The following is a 25,330-nucleotide window of genomic DNA, read 5'->3' as shown; positions in this document are numbered from 1 at the left end:
TTTACATTTTTCGATTTTTTTCAAGTTAAGAATTGCGTTCAGAATTTGAAAATTAAAACTGACAGCCTGGAGATAAATACCTTGTTAGGCGGAGGAGAGGGAAGATTCATTAGCTAGATAGCTAGATAGACAGAGATATAGGATGAGATAAGATATATACTTACAAAGACACTTAGATTTATAGCGACGAGACAGTCTCTGACTTTATTTAATAGCAAAACATTAAACAAAACCTTGGTAAAACCGCATTTTAGTGGCCTAAACAAAATGCGATGAAAAATTGTGTACAGACGATGAATATTGTTTTATTTTGTTGTTTTTGTTAAATATTAATAAATGAAGAACCGTTTCAAGTTAAGATCTATTTAGTATTACGCTTGTAATATTAAAAACAATATCATTGAAATGATTACATATTCTGAAATAATCGCTAGAAAAACAACGGAGTCTTCATACAAATGGAAGTTAGCAATTTCAGCATATTCACACATTTAAAGCATATTGTTTTTTTTATATTACATGCGTGATACTAAGTTGATTTTAACTCAAAATGGTTCATCATCTCTTCCTTACTATTATAAAAGGGACTTTGTCTCTCTGTGTGTACGCGCGCGCGTGTGTGTGTGTGCGTGTGTGTATGTGTGTGTGTGAGAGAGAGAGAGAGTTCCCTATGGACTCCTAAACAACTGGACCTATGTTTTGGAGATGTGACACAAAGGTACTTTATGTGCCTGGCAGTGTTTTTAGATATGGTCTTCAATAAGCGTCAATAATCGATAAATGAAAACAATATTGATTAAAGTTAACTTGTTACAAAGCTTAACATAAATGTATTCAATAAGTTTTATTACCGCACAAGCAGAAAGGGCCGACATATAAAATCACCATTAGGCTCTTTGGTGTGACAGAGGCGCTTTCAAAATGAAGGTTTCTATTTAGAGCACAATTAAACTATGTCACTTGATATTTGTATTTTAATCTTTAATTCAAGCCATTATATAAAAAATAATTTTATAAAATCAACAATAAGTTCTCTACAGTGCAATGTATACTACAATGTATTGCAGACTAAGTAATTGCGGGGAGGATTGAAAAAAATGGGTGATTTCACCGATTTTAATAACAATATGAGAGTTTAAAACATTCGGTGATCATCCCAGCAACATCGGGTCTCCCTGCTAGTTTAGTAATATTTAACAAAATAACAAGATAAAATCATTTTTCATCGTATTATATTCAGCCCATTAAACTTCAGTTTAAAACTTCAAGACTGTTACAGGGAAGGGCTGTCCCCTTCCCATGTAAATTATAAGAATATTAGATAAGTGAAAATAAGATCAGGATAAGCCTAGAATCGAACCCTGTAGGCAAAGTTAAGAAATAGAATGTTAGAAATTAAGTCTATTGTTAATTCTTTTAGAAATCTGAATATTAAATATGTCAGTAAAAGAATGAACAATGCAAATTAAATTATATTGTTTAAAAATAGGTTAGATTAGAATTGAGGATTCTTTTGTTGGCCAGGGGTGTGTTTGGACAAACATATGTAAAGCCACATGAAATTGGTCATGTTTGGCAAACACACTTCTGACGTCATAGACAAAGGGAGATTTTCCATATAGGAGCTAAGAGTTAGCTGAGTAGAGTTGAATTGGGAATTGAGTTGAGAGTTGAGAGTTGAGAGTCAGTCAGTTTGTTAGTTGATCGCTTGGAAGCGAAGGGAGAACATTTAGACTATGTAGATCCAAATTTGAATTCCTGATGTCATCGACCAGCCGATCAGATGAATACAGAAATCATCATTATGTTGTAACTGTTGTCTTGTGTCATATCCTTCATCACGAACAAAAGGTAATTGTGTTTATCATTTTATAATAAACATTGTGCAACCCTTCGAAGATTATGTATCTCCCCTCCTCTGTGCTAAGAACTGCCCATCATATCCCCCTCTCCTCGGTATATGTTAAGAAGAACAATCCCCTGTCTGGTATATAAACGTCTTCACCTCAGGAATTGCCACAGTCGTCGTCATGATGCAATATATATAAATGTCATTATCATTCTAATATCTATTTTATAAGAACGGTTATATATGAACACCCCAAGAAGCATATAAGAACTGGTATACGTGTCTCCCTCATCATTGTTATATATCCCAATATGAACTTTCCATCATCTTTAAATATATAATCTGCTATTCAACAAGATTTGGATATATCAACCGCTTTTTTTTTTAGTTATTTACAGCTGAAAAGCAGTGAAAACACTCTCTTGTCTATTTTACGGCATATCAACCTTTTTTTAGATGCTTAATACTGAAAAATAGTAAAAAGTTTTCTTGTCTGTTTTTACCTCAGCCCCATCACCCAAATATTGCATCCTTGTGCCTGTTTTACAAGTACTTTAACAGAATTATGTGTTTCCTTGACTTACATACTCCTACCTAACCCAACAAACAGCAAAATCCCACCCTTTCATCGTTGAGGTCCTTAGATTGTGGAAAATCTATTACCCTAATAGTTTCTTTCTACACGGTGCTAGATTTTGGAACCCCTCCTTGTTTTGCTACCCTGGCTGTCCTAACCCGTAGAAGTTTAAATTTAATGTAAACAGAAGCCTCACTGCTCAACTCCCCACAGACACTATATCCCTAGAATACTAGATCCCTATGTTCCAAGTGACAATTTTTAATTATTCTAAACTAAAAATTCAAAAGGATTTCTCGTTCATTGACCATAGTATGAGAATAGTACTCAAAGTTAAGATGCCAGAAGTGGACTCGGTTTACCTAAATCTCGAACGGAAGTCACTAAGCATGAAACGAAATACGAAATCTATATGAAAAAAATTAATTTCAAAAAATTATCTTAATTTTAACATTTTTTGTGCTGTCATGAAACCATAAACAATAATAAACTTTCATTTTTTTATAATTTTATAAATATTTTTTGTTTTAACAGTTGTGTTATCGCGAAAAAAAAACTAATGTGAATTTTTATTATTCACATTTCTATAAATAATGATATTTTTAAAATAATATAGTTATGTCTTTCACAAGAAAGAATAATAGAAAATATTAGCCAAATATAAAAGATTTTACCATGCAATTTGGATGTTAACTTTTATATCCTTTTCTTTGACTTCCCTTACTCTATGACTTTTAATTACTCAACCAATTTTTAATTGTGATTTTCCATGTGTTACTGACTTTAGCAAATAAGGTGTAAACCATTATAACTATTTGCTAAAATTCTCTCCTCTGAAGAGATGATAGACATCGAAATCCTATAAGACAAGGAGTTAAAATATTTCTAATGTATTCTTTGTCTTACATAGAATAATGAAAATCTTTGGATCTGAAACTCACACATTTCACGTCATAAATTTTTAAATTCATTGAATGACTAAAATTTGATTTATTAGCTCTATCTTGTATATTGAGCAATTATTTAGGTGGGATAATATTTATAGAATATTACTGCCAGTAATATTTTGTAAGTCTTATAATCACAGGTTTCCATACCAGCTTGATTGTTGGATAATTTTATTCTGAAGAATGTGTGTGTGTCTGTGTGTGTGTGTGTGTGTGTGTGTGTGTGTGTGTGTGTGTGTGTGTGTGTGTGTGTGTGTGTGTGTGTGTGTGCAATTACATATATCTAAAAGTATTACTAGTGTATAGTTTATAAGTTTTCCTTCTCGGAACCGAAATGTTCTTCAGCGTTTGTCGACACGCAAATTGAGCGCACAGTTTCTCCCTTCCAACCCGTCCAAGATCGGTTTTGTTATTCCGCTCATGAGCGACGGCAACACCATGTGTCATTGAGTTATGACATCTTTTCAGCTCTGAATGGTTTATTGCTAATGACGCCAGTCACATGACAGCTGTTTCTGTGGCAGCCACCGCCGCCGACACCACCACCATGGCGGAATTTGTGCATTTCGTGAATAATAAATATATAAAACGTATGTGTGTGTTTGCGTGAGTGTGTTTCTGTTTCTGTGTATGTGTGTTTGTGTGTGTGTTTTGTGTTTGTGTGTGTGCGAGTTTTGTGTGTGTGTGTTTTGTGTGCGTTTGTTTTGTGTATATGTTTAGTGTGTGTACATGTGGTGTTTGCGTCTGTGTGTGTTTTATGTGTGTGTGTTTTGTGTCTATGTATTGTGTTTGTGCATGTGGTTTTTGTGTATGTGTGTGTTTATGTGTGTGTGTTGTGTATATATGTGTGTTCTGTGTTTGTGTGTATGTGTGTTTTGTGTTTATTTGTGTGATTTGTCTTTGTGTGCGAGTTTTGTGTGTGTGTGTGTGTGTGTTGTGTGCGTCGTTTTTGGGTATATATTCAGTGTGTGTTTTGTGTGTATGTTTCCTGTTTGTACGTGTGGTGCTTGCATCTGTGTGTTTTTTATGTGTGTATGTTTTGTGTCTATGTTTTGTGTTTGTGCATGTGGTTTTTGTGTATGTGTGTGTTTATGTGTGTGTTTTGTGTGTGATTTGTGTATGTATGTGTGTTTTGTGTTTGCTTGTGTTTGTACGTTTTCTGTTTTTGTTTGTGTGTGTTGTGTGTATGTGTGTTGTGTGTGTGTGTGTGTGTGTGTGTGTGCGCGCACGCGCACGCAGGTATGCACTATTTTTGTTGTTGCTGTCTGTCAGTTGTACGTCTCCGCAGGTGTTTTGTACAAAATTAATCGCAATGCCACAGAAAACAATAAAATTCCTGCAGATTTTTTAAGAATACTCGCCATTATCTGTGTCTTTTCTATAATGTTTTCTTGGCTAAATCGAATCAAAAACGAAACAGTTTTAAAATGTATAAGTATATGTACATACTAGCAGACCGACCGGCATTTCCAAGTCCTAAAATACGCTCAAATATGATATTTTGATTAATGCAGATTTCGTATTTATTATTATATTATATTGGACCCAATATATAGTAATGATTTAAAAAACATATAAAAATAATGACTCGTGCGCCACCACCAAGAATCGAAACCAAAACGTCTAGCTTACAATTTACTTTTGCTTTTGACGTTAATACCTGAGCTATGAAGTCATGTTTGTTGCAAGGTTAAAAATTAAAACATGAATCTATGGCTATTACGTTACACATGCATATTCGTAATGCTGTCGTTCAACCTTCACCTGGCAAAGTCAATTTTTCTTAATTTTCACACTTTTGTACTAACTTTTCCAGGCTAAAACCCAAAATATTAAGTTTTGCATGGGTTCGAATACCCTATATATTAAGTTTCATGTCTGTAGACCAAATGAGAGAGGAGTTTGGTAAGCAAGTTATTTTAGCAAATATATATGCGCATACATAAATATATATAGAAAAAAGTTTGTGTTTATTGTAACCATTTTACGCAAATATTACGCAAGTATAAATCATGTACAACATCTGTATGAATATAATTACACGTAATAGTTAACTAAAGATTATCATCTCAAAAGAGAATCGAAAAAACGGTACTTGTGCATTTAACGAACCAGACGTAACTCAGCATTTGCTCGGCTTTGTCCGACGCATGACGTCAACAGCCGGATAAAACCGAGCGTTGGCGATAAAATAAAAACAACGCTACAACAAAATAACTGTACAATGAAATTGTAAAATGTAGAAACATAAAAAAATTAAATAAGTAAAAAGCAAAAACCTACCGTTCATTTATGTTTTTTTTATTGTTTGGAATTGTTTTCTGTTTTCAAAATAAATACATATAAAACAAGTTTTTTTTGTTAAATTATAGGAAACTTTTTTGTCTGAACTGTTTTTTTGATAGCGAAATTCTCATCTGCTTAATCGGCAACGCTCGGTTATATCCGGCTGTTGACGTCATGCGTCGGACAAAGCCGAGCAAATGCCGAGTTACGTCTGGTTCGTTAAATGCACAAGTACCGACAAAAAACTAATAAGGAATTAATTAAAATGAATGCTTAAAAGAATATGCAAATTAGGTAGACCTTTTGCAGTACTTGTAGTGCTTGTTGATAGAGCGTGCATTCCTAGAGCTGACCGACGACTGAAAAGATGTTTTTTTTATTTGGGGAAAGCACCACTTCTTAAGGCCTGGAGGTCAGTTTAGAGTCAGGATTAAGCGTTAGGTAGATTGTGAGAAAAATGATCAGTTATGGCGTAACATGAGTAGACCTATATTATCTAAGTGGACTACTTAATAGGAACTTATTCATATTAGATTTGAAAATAGCCATGTTATAATCAACAAGGAAGCGGCTACAGGGTATTGTGTCCCACACACGGACAATTATAGGAAGGAAGCTCTGCTCATGGAATTTTCATTTAGTTTTAGGCACGAATAGAGAGTGAGAGAAGTTAGTGGCGGTTGCCATAGCAAAACGAGTATTTGTTGTAAACGTTTTACAAGGAAAGACTATAGATTGGAGCTCAGTCGAACACCTACAATGAAAGTAATCACAGAGCAGAGACAGACTCTCAACGTCTCTTTTGTGAGAAAGAAGAAGGAAAGTGAAAAGGTCCTAGCTTACTAGATTTCGAAGACAGTTATAAAATCTACAACTAGAAAAAGTATTACACTTAGCTCCTAGCCAAAAGGTCAAAATTGTAGATGAGTCTTAATTGCTTCCAAATAACGTTTGATGAAGAATCTTTTAGATCGCAACCAACTGTGTGTTATCTTCTTCTGGACAGAAATAGCTGTAGTGTTATTTGTAATTGACTCAATTGATGGTGGCATCTCTCTGTAGTTGAAGCAATATTAGTGCATATATTCTTGCTCCTCGCGAGATAAACTTTAGACACAAGGTCGAACTTTAACGTGGGTTCAATCCAGCTTTCCATAAGAGACACTTTGGGTTGGGACAAAAATAAACATTGACTCAGTCTAGAAGGATCTTTCATTCACTGACATAGCAGAAAGGATGAACAGATACTACACTTAAACCGTAGTAAATAGTAGATGAATCCTAACTCTTTAAAAATAACTCTTTTCAAAGCCTTTGACTTCAGTAGTGTAAACTTTATTTTAATATAATTTTCGAGATAGTTAACAGATACTAAACTTTGATCAAAGCCTAAAGGCTAAAAAATCTGAAGTCTAGAGGCAGTCGTTGTCAATGTGGAGAAGGTAATCGTTCCCAAACGATTAGTGCAAAGTTAAAATATATGGTAGATCATTAAAACTTCCTGATGCTCATAACTTCAGATATGTCAGTTTTATTTTGACATAGTTTTCAGTGATTTACCAGAATAGATGCTAAAACAGAAATAAATAAATAAATAGACAAACTACGTTACTCTTCTACCTACCTAGATGCTTTTATGTTTAACTTATTTTAAAGTGTTTTTACTCAAAAATGAAGGTAAAAAAAGGTAAAAAAAAAAAAATGGACTCATCTTGGCCAGTTGGCCAGTGGCTCTTCCCTGCAAGATGATATAAACAGTTTCATTTGACCTGCAGACGGAGCAGATGGAGCAGATGCGCGCCATCATATAATTAAAAAAAGAGAACAAAAATTAGTTGATGTAGCAAATAGATGGATGAGCCCATAATTCAAGATATTCATGTCTGTGTATGGATATTATGTTGATTGCGTTGTGGTAAATACTTTAGAATTGCTCTATTAGCTTTCTGATTGCTTGCGGTTGAATGTAGATTTATTAATGTAAAAATGTTATGGATATATCCCAAGTATAATATCTTTGTCCCCCCCTCTCTCTCTCTATAAAGATATATATATATATATATATATATATATATATATATATATATATATATATATATATAAACCCCGGTTTACGGCATTGAAATTAGTTAAAAAATACAGTACAATACGCATGTATATAATCAAACAACATTATAAATAGCATCTTAAGGCGAGGCAAATACCGTAACCAGGGGCCGGAAAAAACATCGTATTCCACATCATAACCTGACAAAATCGTATCCTATGGCAACCGTATCCCGGGGGTTTACTGTTGTCCGGTCGTAAATATGCTTAAATATGATATTTTAATTCATTCAGATTTCGTATGATTGTATATTCTATTATAGGGGCAATTCTCTAGCGATCATTATATTGTACCTAACATATAGTGGTATTTGAAAAGTAAAAAAAAAAAATACATATGATTTGGGTGCCATCAGCTGGAATCGAACGTAAAACATGTAACTCTCTAGCCTTATTCGTTACTACCTGATCTAAGTCTATACATATACAAAAAATAAAAACAATAACGTTGCTACATGAATGTATATTTGTACACGCATAGAAATAAGTTTAGTCAACCTATTTCATCCAAGTTCCAATGTTTTTCAATTTTCACCCCTTAGCGGCTATTTTTACCGGCTAAAATCAAAACTGAATTTGTTCTGTATGTCTAAATTCCTTATATATCGTTTTAAGTCTGTAGACCAAAAAATTAAGGTAGCTTGGTAGAGACCGTTCCACGCTCACACACATTCATTGTTATATATATATATATATATATGTGTGTGTGTGTGTGTGTGTGTGTGTGTGTGTGTGTGTGTGTGTGTGTGTGTATTTTGGTAGCAAGTCGTAAGGAAAACACGAGCAGGTGTTCTTCTTTATTTTTCTGTTGATTTTCTCGACCTGCCGATCATTCTTTCTCGTTTCAGTTGGTAAGTTGTATATATCAAATTGTGAATATCAACATACTTAAAGGAATAAATTGTAAGATAGTCAACATCTTGAAATTTGAAATATAGACATTTGTCATTTATTTGTTATATGATATGTAGTTACATTGAGCTTCATAAATTAAAGGATTGGTATAAATAAAAAGTGAAATATTGAAAAAAAAAACATATTTCCACAGAAATTCACATACATACATACATATATATATATATATATATATATATATATATATACTCCTATATGTATATATATTATTTTCTTTTTTGTGTGTGTATTAATATTTATATTAAAAACACTTTTTTCAATTTATTTAAAAAGAAAATACAACTTTGTTATATATGGTCGTGATATTGTATTTATCCGCAAAAGATCTAGCTAATTTGCATATTCTTTTAAACATTCATTTTAATTAATTCCCTATTAGTTCTTTCAGTTTTCTTATAGGATGATGTTAAGTTAACTATTACGTACAATTATATTCATGCAGATATTCTACATGATTTATACTTGCGTAATATGCGCATAAAAAGGTTATAGTAAACACAAACCTTTTTCTATATATATTTATGTATGCCTACATATACTTGTTTAAAAAAAATCTTGCCCACCAAACGCTTTTCTCATTCGGTCTACAAACATGAATTTTTTTTTTTTTTTTAATTTTTTTTTTACACAGTGATCACCACTTATCAAGACCCGGAAGCCACTCAGGGATAAGGGTTATTGCAAGTACATTACGTTAATGTGGAGATTTGATGAAGTGTTTACTTAAGGGGGCGGTTCATTAGGAATTTGTTAACATTGGACTTGAAGACATCCAAGTTGTAGTCCGGTGGGAAGCAGGCAGACGGAACAGAGTTCCACAGGCGTGCAGTCCTAAGAAAGAAGCTTTGTTCATGGAATCCGCGTTTTGATTTAGGCACAGATATAGAGTGGGGGAAATTTTTAACAGTGGATTCAGCTAGACGGGCGTTTTTCGTGAAATTAATATATAGGGTATTCAAACCCATACGAAAGTTTATATTTGGGGTTTTAGCCAGGGAAAATCGGTGCAAAAGTGTGAAAATAAAAAAAAAGAGAATTTATTAGGTGAAGGTCGAACGACGGCATTATGAATATGCATATACATATATGTATATAAATATATATATATAGCATATATTCTATATATATATATATATATATATATATATATAGAATAATTTAAAATAAATTTGTAGCCGTCGACATACAGTCCTGTTTCGTTTTATCACAACTCATCAGTGCCGCTAGACTAGCATCTCTCCCAAGCCCAGGATCGAACCTAGAACCGACGTGTTGATAGTCGGCAGTTCTACCCCTCGACCACGGAAGCGATGCCCACAACTAACCTGTCTGAATGTCTATTTTAAATAGACATCCGCCCGCTGCTGGTATAGTGCTCAAGCGCTTGTTTGTAAATAAACCGCGAGCTTCGCATTTTTCAGCCAAATTAAGTAGCGAGTGAGATACACCCACAGTGTCACTGACCAAATTTGAGGTAAAATCTTGAACCTTAATTAAAGTTATGAAGAAAAATGTAATGTATCCAATACTTTTGCGTGGCACTGTATATATATATATATATATATATATATATATATATATATATATATATATATATAATATAACTACTTCATTTACTCACATAAAATTAATATACGAAAGTATAGATTTATGCGTAAACTTTAGGTATTTACTTCAAAAGTGCTCAATACGTAGGTAGAGCTAGTTAGTAATTTATAAAATATATATGGCGATTAAGCTACACTGAATATTCTGCGTTTCATCCACTGTAGGATTCGTCAGGCTTATGCGCGAATTTTGTGGTTGCTTCTTGTTTTTATATATTTTGAGGATTTCTAGTTAGCCAATCAGCTTTCTAGTATCCACCGCGCCCCCTCCTATCAGCCAATGGGCATGCATTTTATCGAACAAAGGATCTGTTTTAGAACTAGGTTAGTGGTTTAAGGTGGATCTTTCCATCCTTTTTTTTTTATATATATATATGAATATACCTATGTGTATTTTTTTTTATATATGAATATACCTATGTGTACACACACACATGCACACATATATACATATATATATATATATATACATATATGTGTGATCGTTTATGTATATTCATGTTTATTTAATTTATTTATTTGTTTGTTTTCTATTGTTATTGCTAGTTTTAAAGCTATTTTGTATCGCTATCCTAGAGTAAGTTTTATTTTGTGAACACAGTTGTTTGCTATTTCTCGTCTACAGTTTAATAGATTTTGAGGTTCTTTAAAGTACAGGATAGCAAATTTTTCATGGAGACATAATTTACATGGGTCGTCTAAATGTCTGCACGATCACACATATATGTATATATATATATATATATATATATATATATATATATATATATGTATATATGTGTGCATGTGTGTGTGTACACATAGGTATATTCATATATAAAAAAAAATACACATAGGTATATTCATATATATATATATATAAAAAAAGGAGGGAAAGATCCACCTTAAACCACTAACCTAGTTCTAAAACAGATCCTTTGTTCGATAAAATGCATGCCCATTGGCTGATAGGAGGGGAGATACTAGAAAGCTGATTGGCTAACTAGAAATCCTCAACATATATAAAAACAAGAAGCAACCACAAAATTCGTGCATAAGCCTGACGAATCCTACAGTGGATGAAACGCAGAATATTCAGTGTAGCTTAATCGCCATATATATTTTATAAATTACTATATATATATATATATATATATATATATATATATATAATTATTTTTTTACTATAATAATTAAATACCTACAAACACTAGTGTTCCATCCTTTCGGGAATCTTCAGTGCAGGGTGTCACGATTAATACCAGTCGAACGATTTGAACCCCGCAACACGAGACATCTCTGGCTCGATTAGCGAAGACCTAATCCATTCGGCGACCATTACCGCGTGAAATAACGTTGAATTTAAACATTTTTTAATTTTTTTTAAATGTTCTTTACGTCAGTCAGACAGTGATCTAATCGTTATACGATGATCTATGCATAAGAGCTAAATTGACCGACTTTAATTCAACTGTAAGTGCTCGACGATAAGAAACGAATTTCTTAAAGGGGCTGTCATAATTATTTTTTTACTATAATAATTAAATACCTACAGACACTAGTGCTTCATCCTTTCAGATGAATATATTTATATATATAATATATAATATAAATCGGATCAAAATAAATGTAAAAAAAAAATTCTTGCTAATTCACCAGCATCCATTTTTTATTTGCAGCATCCATTTATTTTTTGCAGCATCCATTTTTTTTGCAGCCTGCATTTTTTTTGCAGCATCCATTTTTTTGCAGCATGCATTTTTTATTTGCAGCATCCATTTTTTTTTGCAGCATCCATTTTTATTTGCAGCATCCATTTTTTTGCAGCATCCATTTTTATTTGCAGCATCCATTTTTTTTGCAGCATCCATTTTTATTTGCAGCATCCATTTTTTTGGCAGCATCCATTTTTTGCTGCATCCATTTTTTATTTGCAGCATCCATTTTTTTTGCAGCATCCATTTTTTTTGCAGCATCCATTTTGTTTGCAGCCTGCATTTTGTTTGCAGCATCCATTTTTTTGCAGCATGCATTTTTTATTTGCAGCATGCATTTTTTATTTGCAGCATCCATTTTTTATTTGCAGCATCCATTTTTTATTTGCAGCATCCACTTTTTTTTGCAGCATCAATTTTTTTTGCAGCATCCATTTTTTATTTGCAGCATCCATTTTTTTGCAGCATCCATTTTTATTTGCAGCATCCATTTTTTTTGCAGAATCCATTTTTTTTGCAGCATCCATTTTTTTGCAGCACCATTTTTTTTGCAGCATCCATTTTTTTTGCAGCATGCATTTTTTATTTGCAGCATCCATTTTTGGGGGGGCTTCATCCATTTTTTATTTGCAGTATCCATTTTTTATTTGCAGTATCCATTTTTTTTTGCAGCATCCATTTTTTATTTGCAGCATTCATTGTATTTTTCAGCATGCATTTTTTATTTGCAGCATAATTTTTTTTGCAGCATCCATTTTTTTTGCAGCATCCATTTTTATTTGCAGCATCAATTTTTTTGCAGTATCCATTTTTTTTGCAGCATCCATTTTTTTTTGCAGCATTAATTTTTTTGCAGCATCCATTTTTTTGCAGCATCAATTTTTTTTGCAGCATCCATTTTTTATTTACAGCATTCATTGTATTTTTCAGCATGCATTTTTTATTTGCAGCATCCACTTTTTTTTGCAGCATCCATTTTTTATTTGCAGCATCATTTTTTTTGCAGCATCCATTTTTTTTGCAGCATCCATTTTTTATTTGCAGCATCAATTTTTTTTGCAGCATCCATTTTTTTGCAGCATCCATTTATTTTTTTTTGCAGCATCCATTTTTTTTTTGCAGCATCCATTTTTTATTTGCAGCGTCCATTTTTTATTTGCAGAATCCATTTTTCATTTGCAGCATCCATTTTTTATTTGCAGCATCCATTTTTTTTTTTGCAGTGTCCATTTTTTATTTGCAACATCCATTTTTCATTTGCAGCATCCATTTTTTATTTGCAGCATCCATTTTTTTTGCAGTGTCCATTTTTTATTTGCAGCGTCCATTTTTTTTTTTTGCAGCATGCATTTTTTGTAATCAAACGCAATTCATAAGCAATTTATATGCTATCATAAGCAACCATAAGGAATCATAAGCAATCAACGCAACTATTTGTTCAAGGTAACATTCCCATACTATTCGCCATCGCTCAGCTGCCACCTATACCGCCTCATTAACCCTCATCCCCGTTTGGCTCTTGGCCTTAATAAGTGATGATTAACTGCTATCTATTTTTATATCTAATACATTTTTTTTCACACCCATATTTTCCAGGTTTGTCTCCAAGAAGTTCCAGTGCCCGGCCGAGGTAAAGAAGGAGAAAAGCACTCACTAACGTCCCCAGACTATTACAGTTTGAGATCAATGATGGCGTCTCGGGCAAAAAATGAGGGTCAATGGACCAGAAACTCTGGACAGGCGGAAAAAGGCTCAGGTCAGTTTTAATTGAATGTTTCGCAACTGTACAGGACGGTGTCTCCCAGTAGTCTTTTTTATGGAAATAGCCTCAGACAAATATGAAGCCACTTAATATAAAAAGCTAAACATGAACTATTACTTTGAGGTGAAAATCTAGTCAAGGATAAGTGTTAGATGAGAAATATATATATATATATATATATATATATATATATATATATATATATATATATATATATATATATAACTACTTCATTTACTCACATAAAATTAATATATGAAAGTATAAATTTATGCATAAACTTTAAGTATTTACTTCAACAGTGCTCAATACGTAGGTAGAACTAGTTAGTAAGTTATAAAATATATATGGCAATTAAGCTACACTGAATATTCCGTGTTTCATCCACCCTAGGATTCTTTAGGCTTATGAGCGAATTTTGCGATTGTCTGTCGTTTTTATATACACACCTTCTATTGAGATTTTAGTTAGCCAATCAGCTTTCTAGTATCCAAATGGAGCACACACACAAAGAAACAGGTCACCCAGAGGTCAAATGGGCCTTTGTCCTGTAAGTGCATGTTCATTGACTGATGGGAAGGGTGTGGTGGATACTAGAAAGCTGATTGGCTAACTAAAATCTCAATAGAAGGTGCGTATATAAAAACGACAGACAACTACAATATATATATATATATATATATATATACATATATATAGAGTAAGTTATAAAATATATATGGCGATTAAGCTACACTGAATATTACGTTTATAAGCCTGAAGAATCCTAAAGTGGATGAAACACGGAATATTCAGTGTAGTTTAATCGCCATATATATTTTATAACTTACTATATATATAATATATATATATATATATATATATATATATATATATATGAAATAAAATGGAGGTGGAAGGACCTGGATACTCAACGTTTCGCCCGATTTATGCGGGCTTCTTCAAGAGGGATGGTCATTGACGAGAGAGTCGGAGGATTGGGGCTATATATAATGATGGGGGAGAGCAGCGTGTTTTCCTTATGTAAATTAGTCCTTCCACCTCCATTTTATTTCATATCGTCGGATTTAATCCAGCTCAACAATCATATATATATATATATATATGTGTGTGTGTGTGTGTGTGTGTGTGTGTGTGTATCTCTTGTATATATGTATATATATATAGATAGATAGATAGATAGATAGATAGATAGATAGATCTATATATATATATATATGTATCTCTTGTATATATATATATATATATATATATATATATATATATATATACAAGAGATACATATACATCATATATACACACACTCTACATAAACGATACTCTCCCAGTATACAACAGATGTAATTTGTTAGATTATAGCTATCATGTATTGCCTGATGATGAGTTAATCAACTAATAACAAATTAAAAACAGCTAGTTTTATGCTATTTTGCTAAAGTGTAGCAATATTTGGTGGGAATAAAATGGCATTTTTAAATTGAATGATATTTTGATTGAAAAAAATTTGAAATTTAAAATTTACTCATAAAATTTCATGTTGAGCGTTTTCATACGACATAATTTAATTATAGCGTTGTCGAAGTCAATTAAGGAAGCTATATCTTATTTAATTTAACGTGTAGTCAAGTTTTTCTCATTGTATGGAGATACAATTTACTGTACATTGTCTTGGAGGAAACGCTTTCAGAGAAGGCAATTCAAAAATCTGTCGCATAATCTATGCTCTATCCTCTGTGAATGTAGAATGGGGCAGTTAGTGGAAACTAACAATTAATGCTACTAAGACTGAACTACTTTCCTTTAACAACTAGAAAAAACTTCTCAACCACCGAATGTCATGACAAATAATATCCCACCTGAGAGACCATCCTTCAAACTTCTTTGCTTAATATTCAAAGGCAACATGAATTGGAACAAATACATTGAGGACATTGCCAAAGCTGTTGCAAAGAAAGTGGGCTTCCTTTACCATGCTAGAAAATTACTCTCACAAGAGAGTATCTTATATCTTTACAAAGCTATAATTCATCCACGGTGCATCTACTACTAGTCTCTCACTCTTAGGGTTAAAAAAAAAGTTTCAAATCTAATGGATCCAACCTCTGTCCATTTCTACAATGTTGTATTCCTGTGCTTGATGTACAAGTACTTAAATCGAACGTGCTCTGATGAACTCATAGAATTTGTACCTCCTCGACGTGCATACTGTTAACTAAACCAGTAAACAACAAAATCCCACCTCTTCATTGTTGCGGTCCCCAGATGCTGGGAAAATTTCTACTCTAATAGTTTCTTCCCTCGGACTGCTGGACTTTGGAATTCTATCCCTGTTTCTTGCCTTTCACTGACTGTACTAACCTCCAGAAGTTTAAATGTAATGTGAACAAACATCTCACTACTCAACTCAAAAGAGTACAAAAAACATGTCGCATAATGTTTTACATCATCTATGAGGCGTAAATAGTTATTTTGATAAGTACGATACCACTCTTCTCATCTTGAATGTTATTCTTACACCGTTTCAATCAGTTTCAGGAGATTCTTGTTGAACTCCAAATTTTGTACAGAATTTCCAATTAAACCACAGAGACCTGTGGCGCAACGGATAAAACGCTAAGTAAAAATAAATAAATAAACAGTTATAAGCGACAGTCTTCTGGAGGTTAGAAATTCGAATCCTCAGTACATATAATTCAAAATTACTTGAAATCCTGTTATGATTGACTGGATGAGAACAATCTCCCCCTGCAGATTAAATATAGGGTTCAATTCGAAAATGAGAATATATGTGACTGTGATGTCATGCACATAGGATGCTTACAGGATACAAAACTATTCGGCAGTATTGTCACATATTTGGAATCAAGCACTTTGGACACATCGGATATGTCATAATAAAGCAAGTTAAAATTATACTACTACTACTACTACTACTACTACTACTAATAATAATAATAATAATGATAATAATAATGATGATGATAATAATAATGATAACTAGCAAGACCTTTCGAAATTCTGCAGCGGACTCATTCATATGTAATATATTGATGTTGACATTCTGTAGATGTGCAGTGTAAATGGAGACGCTCTGATATAATTGTACCTTTTTTTTTTTTTTTTTTTACATGGGTGTCACAACTTATCAAGGCCCAGAGGCCACTCGAGGATAAGGTTTAATAGGTATACATTAGTCATTGTGATTTTAGCATAGTAAACAGTGAGAATTTTGTAACTGGGATTACTTAGGGGGACGATTCAATTAGAACTTGTTCACATTGGACTTTTTCTTTTTTTTTTTTTTTTTTTCACTATGCCTCCCCACGGGACAGAGTTAGACACCAGGGTTGTTTTTTAACGTGGAGAAAAGGTACAAAAATAAAAATTGTCTCAGTTGTGAAGGATTTCTCCTCCACCGAAAGAGAACAAGAAATAGAAGTGCAGCATCTGAAGAACAGATACTACACTTTGATCTTGTTTGATCTTGTCCCGAAGGCCAAGTGGTTTTGTAGCTCTTTTGTTAAAACTGCAAAAATATTTATCTAAGTTAGTAGGGACACCCGGCGTAGCCCAGTCATACTATTCACTTACATATATATGTTTGTATATACTATTATAGAGTCAATTCGATCCTTGTGATTTCAAAAATAATACAATATAGCCATATGACATGGGGGCATCAACTTGAATCGAAACCCAAACCAAAACTTATGAAGAAAAAAATATATACATGAGACTATGATTAAAGAAAATTGGAAGGTTTTTCTTATAGCACTGGCGATAGGAACTAACAAATCAAATGAATCCACGTTCTGCAAGCAACCAATCAGAAACCAGAATTTTTTTTTTTTTACATTTTCGCCCCAAACAAGGCACATTGCCACTTTGATATAGGGGGTTACTTTCCGGGACATAAGCTACATGGGTACTATGTAGGGAGTTGGGCAGCAAGATATCGGTTCATGTTACACTTGAACTTCTTCATGTCTGTACAGTTGGGGAAGCAGGGACCCGGAAGGGAATTCCAAAGTCTAGCGGTTCTGGGGAAGAAAGTACTGGAGTAGAAGGCTCTCTTACATCTAAGGATCTCTACTGTGAAGGGGTGGGATTTAGCTGCTTGGCGGGTTTGTCGGGGGCATTAATATCGAGGGGGTACAAGTGCTGGCAGTTCGTCAGAGCATTCACCATTAAAGTACTTGTAGAACAGACAGAGGGATGCTACATTTCATCGATGGGACAGAGGCTGAAGCTTAGACAGTCCAGGACCTATTAGGTTGGCGACTCTCTTTTGCACCTTGTCTAGGAGTGAAAGACTAGTAGCAGATGCACCAGCCCAAATATGACAACAATACTCCATACATGGGCGAACGGTGGCCTTATAGAGGTACAGGATACTTTCAGGCATTAATAGCTTTCTAGCACGGTAGAGAGAGCCTACCTTCTCTGCAGCGGTCCTGGCAATACTCTCAATGTAATTGTTCCAACTCATGTTTCATGTGAACGTTAAGCCAAGGAGTTTAAACGATATACTTTCAGATAAAGAGTGATTGGCCATTGCTACTGGAATTGCTCCATAAAAATATTGGATGCTTTAAAATTCCCACAAATATTTTTTCATGTTCGCACGAGAAAGAGCTTTGTCTTTACCTGCAAAATTTTAAAATCCAAGGCTTATAGAGATCAGCTACCCTCTGAACACTCTTTTTCATCTCCAGGACTTGTACAGATTAGTTACCCATCAGAAACTCTTCTGAAATTAATCATGGCGTTCAAGTCAAAATATGGTGACATAGCGATGGAATGAGGAAGTTCAGGAATTTTTCAAAGAAAAATGAAAACGAAATAATTTTACAGCGATGTAAAATATTCTTTAAAAGACCAAACTTTGTTGAGAAGTTTTAAAGTTCATGAATAAAAACTAGACAAAAGCGTCAGAAAGTTCTTCTTCAAAGTTTTGTTGAGTGTGTGTGTGTGTGTGTGTGTGTGTGTGTGTGTGTGTGTGTGTGTGTGTGTGTGTGTGTGTGTGTGTGTGTGAGAGAGAGAGAGAGAGTTTACTTTTTGGGTGACTATGTTCACTGGAGATATAGCTGCAGGTTTAAAGAAACTTCAGTCTTTTAGGATGGACGTTGTTGATGTCGAAGGTCGAGGACCTACACATCGAGTCGCAGGTGTACTCCGTCTCAGAAGACCTCTGAATTCTGTTGACCATTTCATAAGCTCGTTTAATTTCATGCAGGATTGTTACTTTATGATGTTGACCGAATTTTTATTGGTCGGAAAATATTTTGAGTTAACTCATTCCTGTGAAAACTTACTTGCTTTTAAAGTCATAAATAATGCAAAGGAAAGAAGAAAGAGTAAGTCGAACATCTCGTACATAGATCTCTAATCTATCTTTACTTACGTTGTGTTTTTAAAATCTAATGTACTTTGTAGAGCTTCTGTGGACATTTGTGCTGCAAGGGTTAATAAAATAAAATTTTGCCTTTGCAGTTCGAATTTTTAAATGAAGAATGGTTTATGCATTTTTTTGGATTAGCCTAAGTAAGATTCTTATCTTGAGAGTTATTTGCACAGACTCAGGAGTATAGAGTCAACACTTTACCAATATCAAACATGGCGATATATAAACCTGAAGAAGATCTGAGGTTACCTCGATCGAAATACTGTGCCAATAACAATCCTGAGAATAGTAGTTCAATTGATTAAAAAAATTATATTTTTTTTATATTTTACTCGCAACTAGAACCCAAGATATGAAACTTCGGAAGTCTAGTGTTAACCCTTTTTCCTTTACTAAACATGGCGATGTATATACCTGGAGAAGGTCGGAGGATACATCGATTGACATATTTAGCAAATAACAGTCAAGATGAGAACAGTAGTTAAATTAATTAAAATAATGCAAAAATTTTTGCTAGTATTTAAAAAAAAAATGTCTTTAATATTTCTCTGATTGAAATTTCCTTTTTTTTTTAATTAAATTACCTTTAAAATGGTTAAACTGTCAATTTTAGTATGCCTGCCTGCTTGTTTATGTATTTGTTTATTTGTATAGGGGAGGAGGAGGAAGAGGAGGAGAAGGAGGAGGTTATGTTTGTGCTTTCGTATTTTGCTGAGCCTAGCGAAACAAATTGGAATATTTGATCTTTTTTTTTCTTTGCACACAACAGATTAACAGTAAAAAAAAAAAGCATAATTATCTTCAGAGGCGTTTAATTTGCGTTCTTTTCATTTAATTTATTTTACACCAGCAGGGCTAATCGGTATTGCCCGGGAAAAATAACCTATTTTTATATATATATAAAAAACAAACAAACAAACAAACAAACCTTCTATCTCTCTTTCTGTCCGTCTCTTTATATTTTCCCTCCCCAACTCCCTCTTTCGTCTCTACTTTCTTTTCTGGTTGGACATACGCACACACATACACACAGAAACTTTGCTTTATATAATAGATTTCTTGTGGAATTAGTTGGCATTTTCTTCCAAAATCAGTATATAATAACACTGAAAACATCCCCCTCGACGAACACCTGGTCCAGTTGATCCTCCAAGAATAAATATTATGTTCTAAATTTTAGATACTATTCCTCTAGGGTAGCGTTGCTCATGGTTTCCTAAGGGGGCAACGGGTCTTTGATCATGGAGCCATTAGACAATGCTAGAAAAATGTAATTGAAAATGCACAGAAACACTGAAATTGAACCTACTGAAGCTGAAGAAGAACTGGCAATAAACAATAAAGCTGGCCTTCAGTAAGAAAAAGATATCTTCAGATTCTGGTTGTCTGTTCAGGATGCATATCCCTTATTCAGAAACAATATCAGTAATATTCAGTATCAGTAATATTCATAAAATTTGCAACAACATATCTTTTTGAATGTGGATTTTCTGTCGTGGCGACCAATAAAATTAAGTCCAGTAGCTGTCTTGATGTTAGAAACAATATTCGCCTGGCTGTGTCCAAGACGGAGCCGGACATAATTCCTCGTCACACGAGCTCAACAGCAAGTGTTTCATTTTCAACAAAATTTTCACTGTGATTTATAATTTCAGACTAAATAAATAATAATTTCAGACTAAATAAACAACATAAAACAAAATCTGCACTTTTTTTTAAAATACAGAGAACTACGAATGCTGAGATTCTAAGTAAGGGAGCCACAGATCACCAAAGGTTGAGAAACGCTGCTCTAGGGCAACGTTGATCAAGCATATACCAACATTGTGGGTTTTTGTTTTGTAGTTGAGATATTTAGCTGGACATACAAACACACACACAACTGCTCTTTATATATTAGATTATTTCGTTTTATAAAATTCTTGTCACAGTTCAACTTTAGAAGCATTGGACTTGCATTTCAGATAAATAAATTTAATTGAATTCTCTTTTATAATCTTGTATAATTGAGTGGGCATAAATTAAGCAATCTTAATCTCTTTACACTGGCGACATCAGTTACGAAATAATTACTTTTTTTCTGCTGGATCTCAGGAAACCCTCCACTCAGATTTCGCCTCCTCCTCCTCCTCCTCCTCCTCCTCCTCCTCAAAGGAAGCGATTTGGCTAACTCCATCGTTTTTTTTTTCCTTTAGGAAAGGAAACTCACAGATCTGCTATTTATCTACCTGTCCAGAGTGCCCTTTTGTGAAGGTAGCTGGACTTTCTATTTTAAACAGATCCTGTGTCACATTTTAATTTTGGTAGAGAGTCCAAAAATTCTGGGATTTGCTAGCTCAGCCTAGCGATTGCTAAGTTATAAAACGTTGTAAAACAAATGAGTCAAGCTTTTTCGGATCAAGTAAAGAATAGATACCCTGTAGCAGACGACGTCGCCTGGCGGTGCCAGGCATACATTTCAACTAACACCGGTGATTCAACCTTTACATTGGCACAAGCACATGGTGCCGGTTGTTTTTAAACACGTCAAATAGTAAACTTGCTCGAATATTCGCCAGCAATTTTTTTTTTTAAATATATTTAGAAAACTGTTGAAGATTTAAAAGAAAAAGTATATATTTACAAAACATTTTTTTTAAGTGAGTAACAAAACGAACGTATTTAAATAAACGATATTTAAATAAATGGGTGTCTCTTTCTGTTTCGAATTTTTGCGACCAAGATTGATTTTTATGTACCGTGTTTTGTGTGTGTGTGGGGGGGGTTCTGTGTGCGTTTTTAAGACAATTAAATATTTATTTAATTATTCTTTAAAATATTAACTTCAGCGACAATTAATATATTTTTTCAAATAATATTTTGAAATATTAAATTTTTACGAATATTTGCGAGCAAGATTTTTTTTAAAATAGAAGATATTTCAATAAATGGGTGTCTTTCTGGGTGCGTTTTTTTTTTAAATAAAAATAAAAATTATAAAAAGATTTCTATCTTGTGATACTACATTTCATCTTTATAAAAATAAAAATTATAAAAAGATATGTGAATAAAATAATATATTTTTTTAATCTCGATTGTTTATACTTGTGATTTTATTATGCATAAAAAATTGCCTCGGCCTAAAAGGATTTCTCCTTCACTGACCACCGACATACATCGCACTGTAAATAAATATTGAATTGTATTAAAAACGTACCAAAAAAAAAATGGCCAAAACCGTATAGAATGAACCTTTATTTTTTAGTTTTATTCAAACAGTCTTTATTTGAACTTAATGGACTGTTGTTGTTTTTTTTATTATTATTAACTGTTTTATTCTTTTTATCAAACAAAAATAGAACTTTTACAATGAAATATATATTATGGACTGTTTTTCAAACATTGAAATTTTAAAATTAAAGTTTTATTTAAAACAACAACAACAAAAAAAGACGAGGTGTTTTTTCTTTTCGAGATATTTTTTTTCACCATTTATTACTTTGAAATTTTATTCAACAATGAAATGATAAAAAAAAACTTTTCGTTAATATATTTTTAAAAAATTATTGTAAAATATCTATAAAGTCTATTTTTATGTCTGTAAAAGTTTGTTGAAAGTTCAAATAAAGTTTATAATTTAATTGAAAAAAACACCACGTCTTTTTTTAAAAATAAAACTAACTTTAATTTTTAAATTTCGATGTTTGAAAAACAGTCCATAATATATATGTCATTATAAAAGTTCTATTTTTCTTTGATAAAAAGAATAAAATAATTATTAAAAAGTTCTGTAAATATATTAAAAACACACTCAGAAAGACACCCATTTATTGAAATATCTTTTATTTTTAAAAAAATCTTGCTCGCGAATATTCGTCAAAATGTAATATTTAAAAATATTATTTTGAAAATATATTAATTGTCGCTGAAGTTAATATTTTAAAGAATACATATTGAATTGTCTTAAAAACGCACACAGAACCCCCCTCCCCAACACACGGTACATAAAAATCAATCTGTAAATATATACTTTTCTTTTAAATCTTCAAAGGTTTTGTAAATAAATATTTTTTAAATGCTGGTGAATATTCGAGCATGTTTGCTATTTGACGTGTTTAAAAACAACCGACGCCATGTGCTTGTGCCAATGTCAAGGTCGAATCACCGGTGTTAGTTGAAATGTACACCTGGCACCGCTAGGCGGCGTCGTCTGCTACAGGGTATCTATTCTTTACTTGGTCCGCTTTTTCTAATGTTTTGACTCCCAAACGAGTGATATGCTAAAAGATCGATGACATTATCTTTTTGGTGTATGTAGGAATTAAATAACCTCAAAAACGGTTGATATGCCGTAAAACAGATAATGCAAGTATTAAAGAACATCTAAAGGATGATAGATAAGAATACAAAGGAGACGAGTCTTTTATAGTATTTCGGAATTACATAACTGTCATATAGTATTTTTATAAGCAGAATGCCTTCGTATAGTACTTTTATAAGTAGAATGCATTAATATAGTATTTTTATAAGTAGAATGCATTCATATCGTACTTTTATAAGTAGAATGCATTTGTATAGTATTTTTATAAGTAGAATGCGTTCGTATAGTACTTTTATAAGTAGAATGCATTAATATAATACTTTTATAAGTAGAATGCATGCGTATAATATTTTTATAAGTAGAATGCATTCGTATAGTACTTTTATAAGTAGAATGCATTTGTATAGTATTTTTATAAGTAGAATGCATTCGTATAGTACTTTTATAAGTAGAATGCATTAATATAGTACTTTTATAAGTAGAATGCATTCGTATAGTACTTTTATAAGTAGAATGCATTAATATAGTACTTTTATAAGTAGAATGCATTCATATAGTACTTTTATAAGTAGAATGCATTCATATCGTACTTTTATAAGTAGAATGCATTCGTATAGTACTTTTATAAGTAGAATGCATTAATATAGTACTTTTATAAGTAGAATACATTCATATAGTACTTTTATAAGTAGAATGCATTCATATCGTACTTTTATAAGTAGAATGCATTCATACCGTACTTCTATAAGTAGAATGCATTCATATCGTACTTCTATAAGTGGAATGCATTCATATCATACTTTTATAAGTAGAATGCATTCATATCATACTTTTATAAGTAGAATACATTCGTATAGTACATTTATAAGTAGAATGAATTAATATAGTACTTTTATAAGTAGAATGCATTCGTATAGTACTTTTATAAGTAGAATGCATTCGTATAGTACTTTTATAAGTAGAATACATTCGTATAGTACTTTTATAAGTAGAATGCATTCGTATAGTACTTTTATAAGTAGAATGCATTCATATAGTACTTTTATAAGTAGAATGCATTCGTATAGTACTTTTATAAGTAGAATACATTAGTATAGTACTTTTATAAGTAGAATGCATTCGTATAGTACTTTTATAAGTAGAATGCATTCGTATAGTACTTTTATAAGTAGAATGCATTCGTATAGTACTTTTATAAGTAGAATGCATTCGTATAGTACTTTTATAAGTAGAATACATTAGTATAGTACTTTTATAAGTAGAATGCATTCATATAGTACTTTTATAAGTAGAATGCATTCGTATAGTACTTTAATAAGTAGAATGCATTCGTATAGTACTTTTATAAGTAGAATACATTAGTATAGTACTTTGATAAGTAGAATGCATTCGTATAGTACTTTTATAAGTAGAATGCATTCGTATAGTACTTTTATAAGTAGAATGCATTAATATAGTACTTTCATAAGTAGAATACATTCATATCGTACTTTTATAAGTAGAATGCATTCATATAGTACTTTTATAAGTAGAATGCATTCATATAGTACTTTTATAAGTAGAATGCATTCGTATAGTACTTTTATAAGTAGAATGCATTCATATAGTACTTTTATAAGTAGAATGCATTCGTATAGTACTTTTATAAGTAGAATGCATTCATATAGTACTTTCATAAGTAGAATACATTCATATAGTACTTTTATAAGTAGAATGCATTCATATAGTACTTTTATAAGTAGAATGCATTCGTATAGTACTTTTATAAGTAGAATGCATTCATATAGTACTTTTATAAGTAGAATGCATTCATATAGTACTTTTATAAGTAGAATACATTCATATCGTACTTTTATAAGTAGAATACATTCATATCGTACTTT

General features: G+C 32.4%; 1 protein-coding gene across 2 annotated transcripts in view; it reads left to right on the top strand.

The window, feature by feature from the left end:
- The window catches only part of LOC145241983 (protocadherin beta-16-like), a 408,640-nt gene that overhangs the window by 346,014 nt on the left and 37,296 nt on the right, over positions 1-25,330 (top strand). For both annotated transcript variants that reach the window (XM_080104855.1, XM_080104856.1), the window contains one exon: positions 13,578-13,737. In XM_080104855.1, the coding sequence (XP_079960981.1) occupies positions 13,578-13,737 (160 nt within the window). The remainder of the gene's footprint in view (positions 1-13,577; positions 13,738-25,330) is intronic.

The sequence above is a fragment of the Euprymna scolopes genome, chromosome 21, assembly GCF_053919585.1.
Source record: "Euprymna scolopes isolate OS-2025 chromosome 21, ASM5391958v1, whole genome shotgun sequence".
In the NCBI taxonomy this organism is placed as follows: Eukaryota; Metazoa; Mollusca; class Cephalopoda; order Sepiida; family Sepiolidae; genus Euprymna; species Euprymna scolopes.
This window is presented reverse-complemented; position numbering and strand designations above follow the sequence as displayed.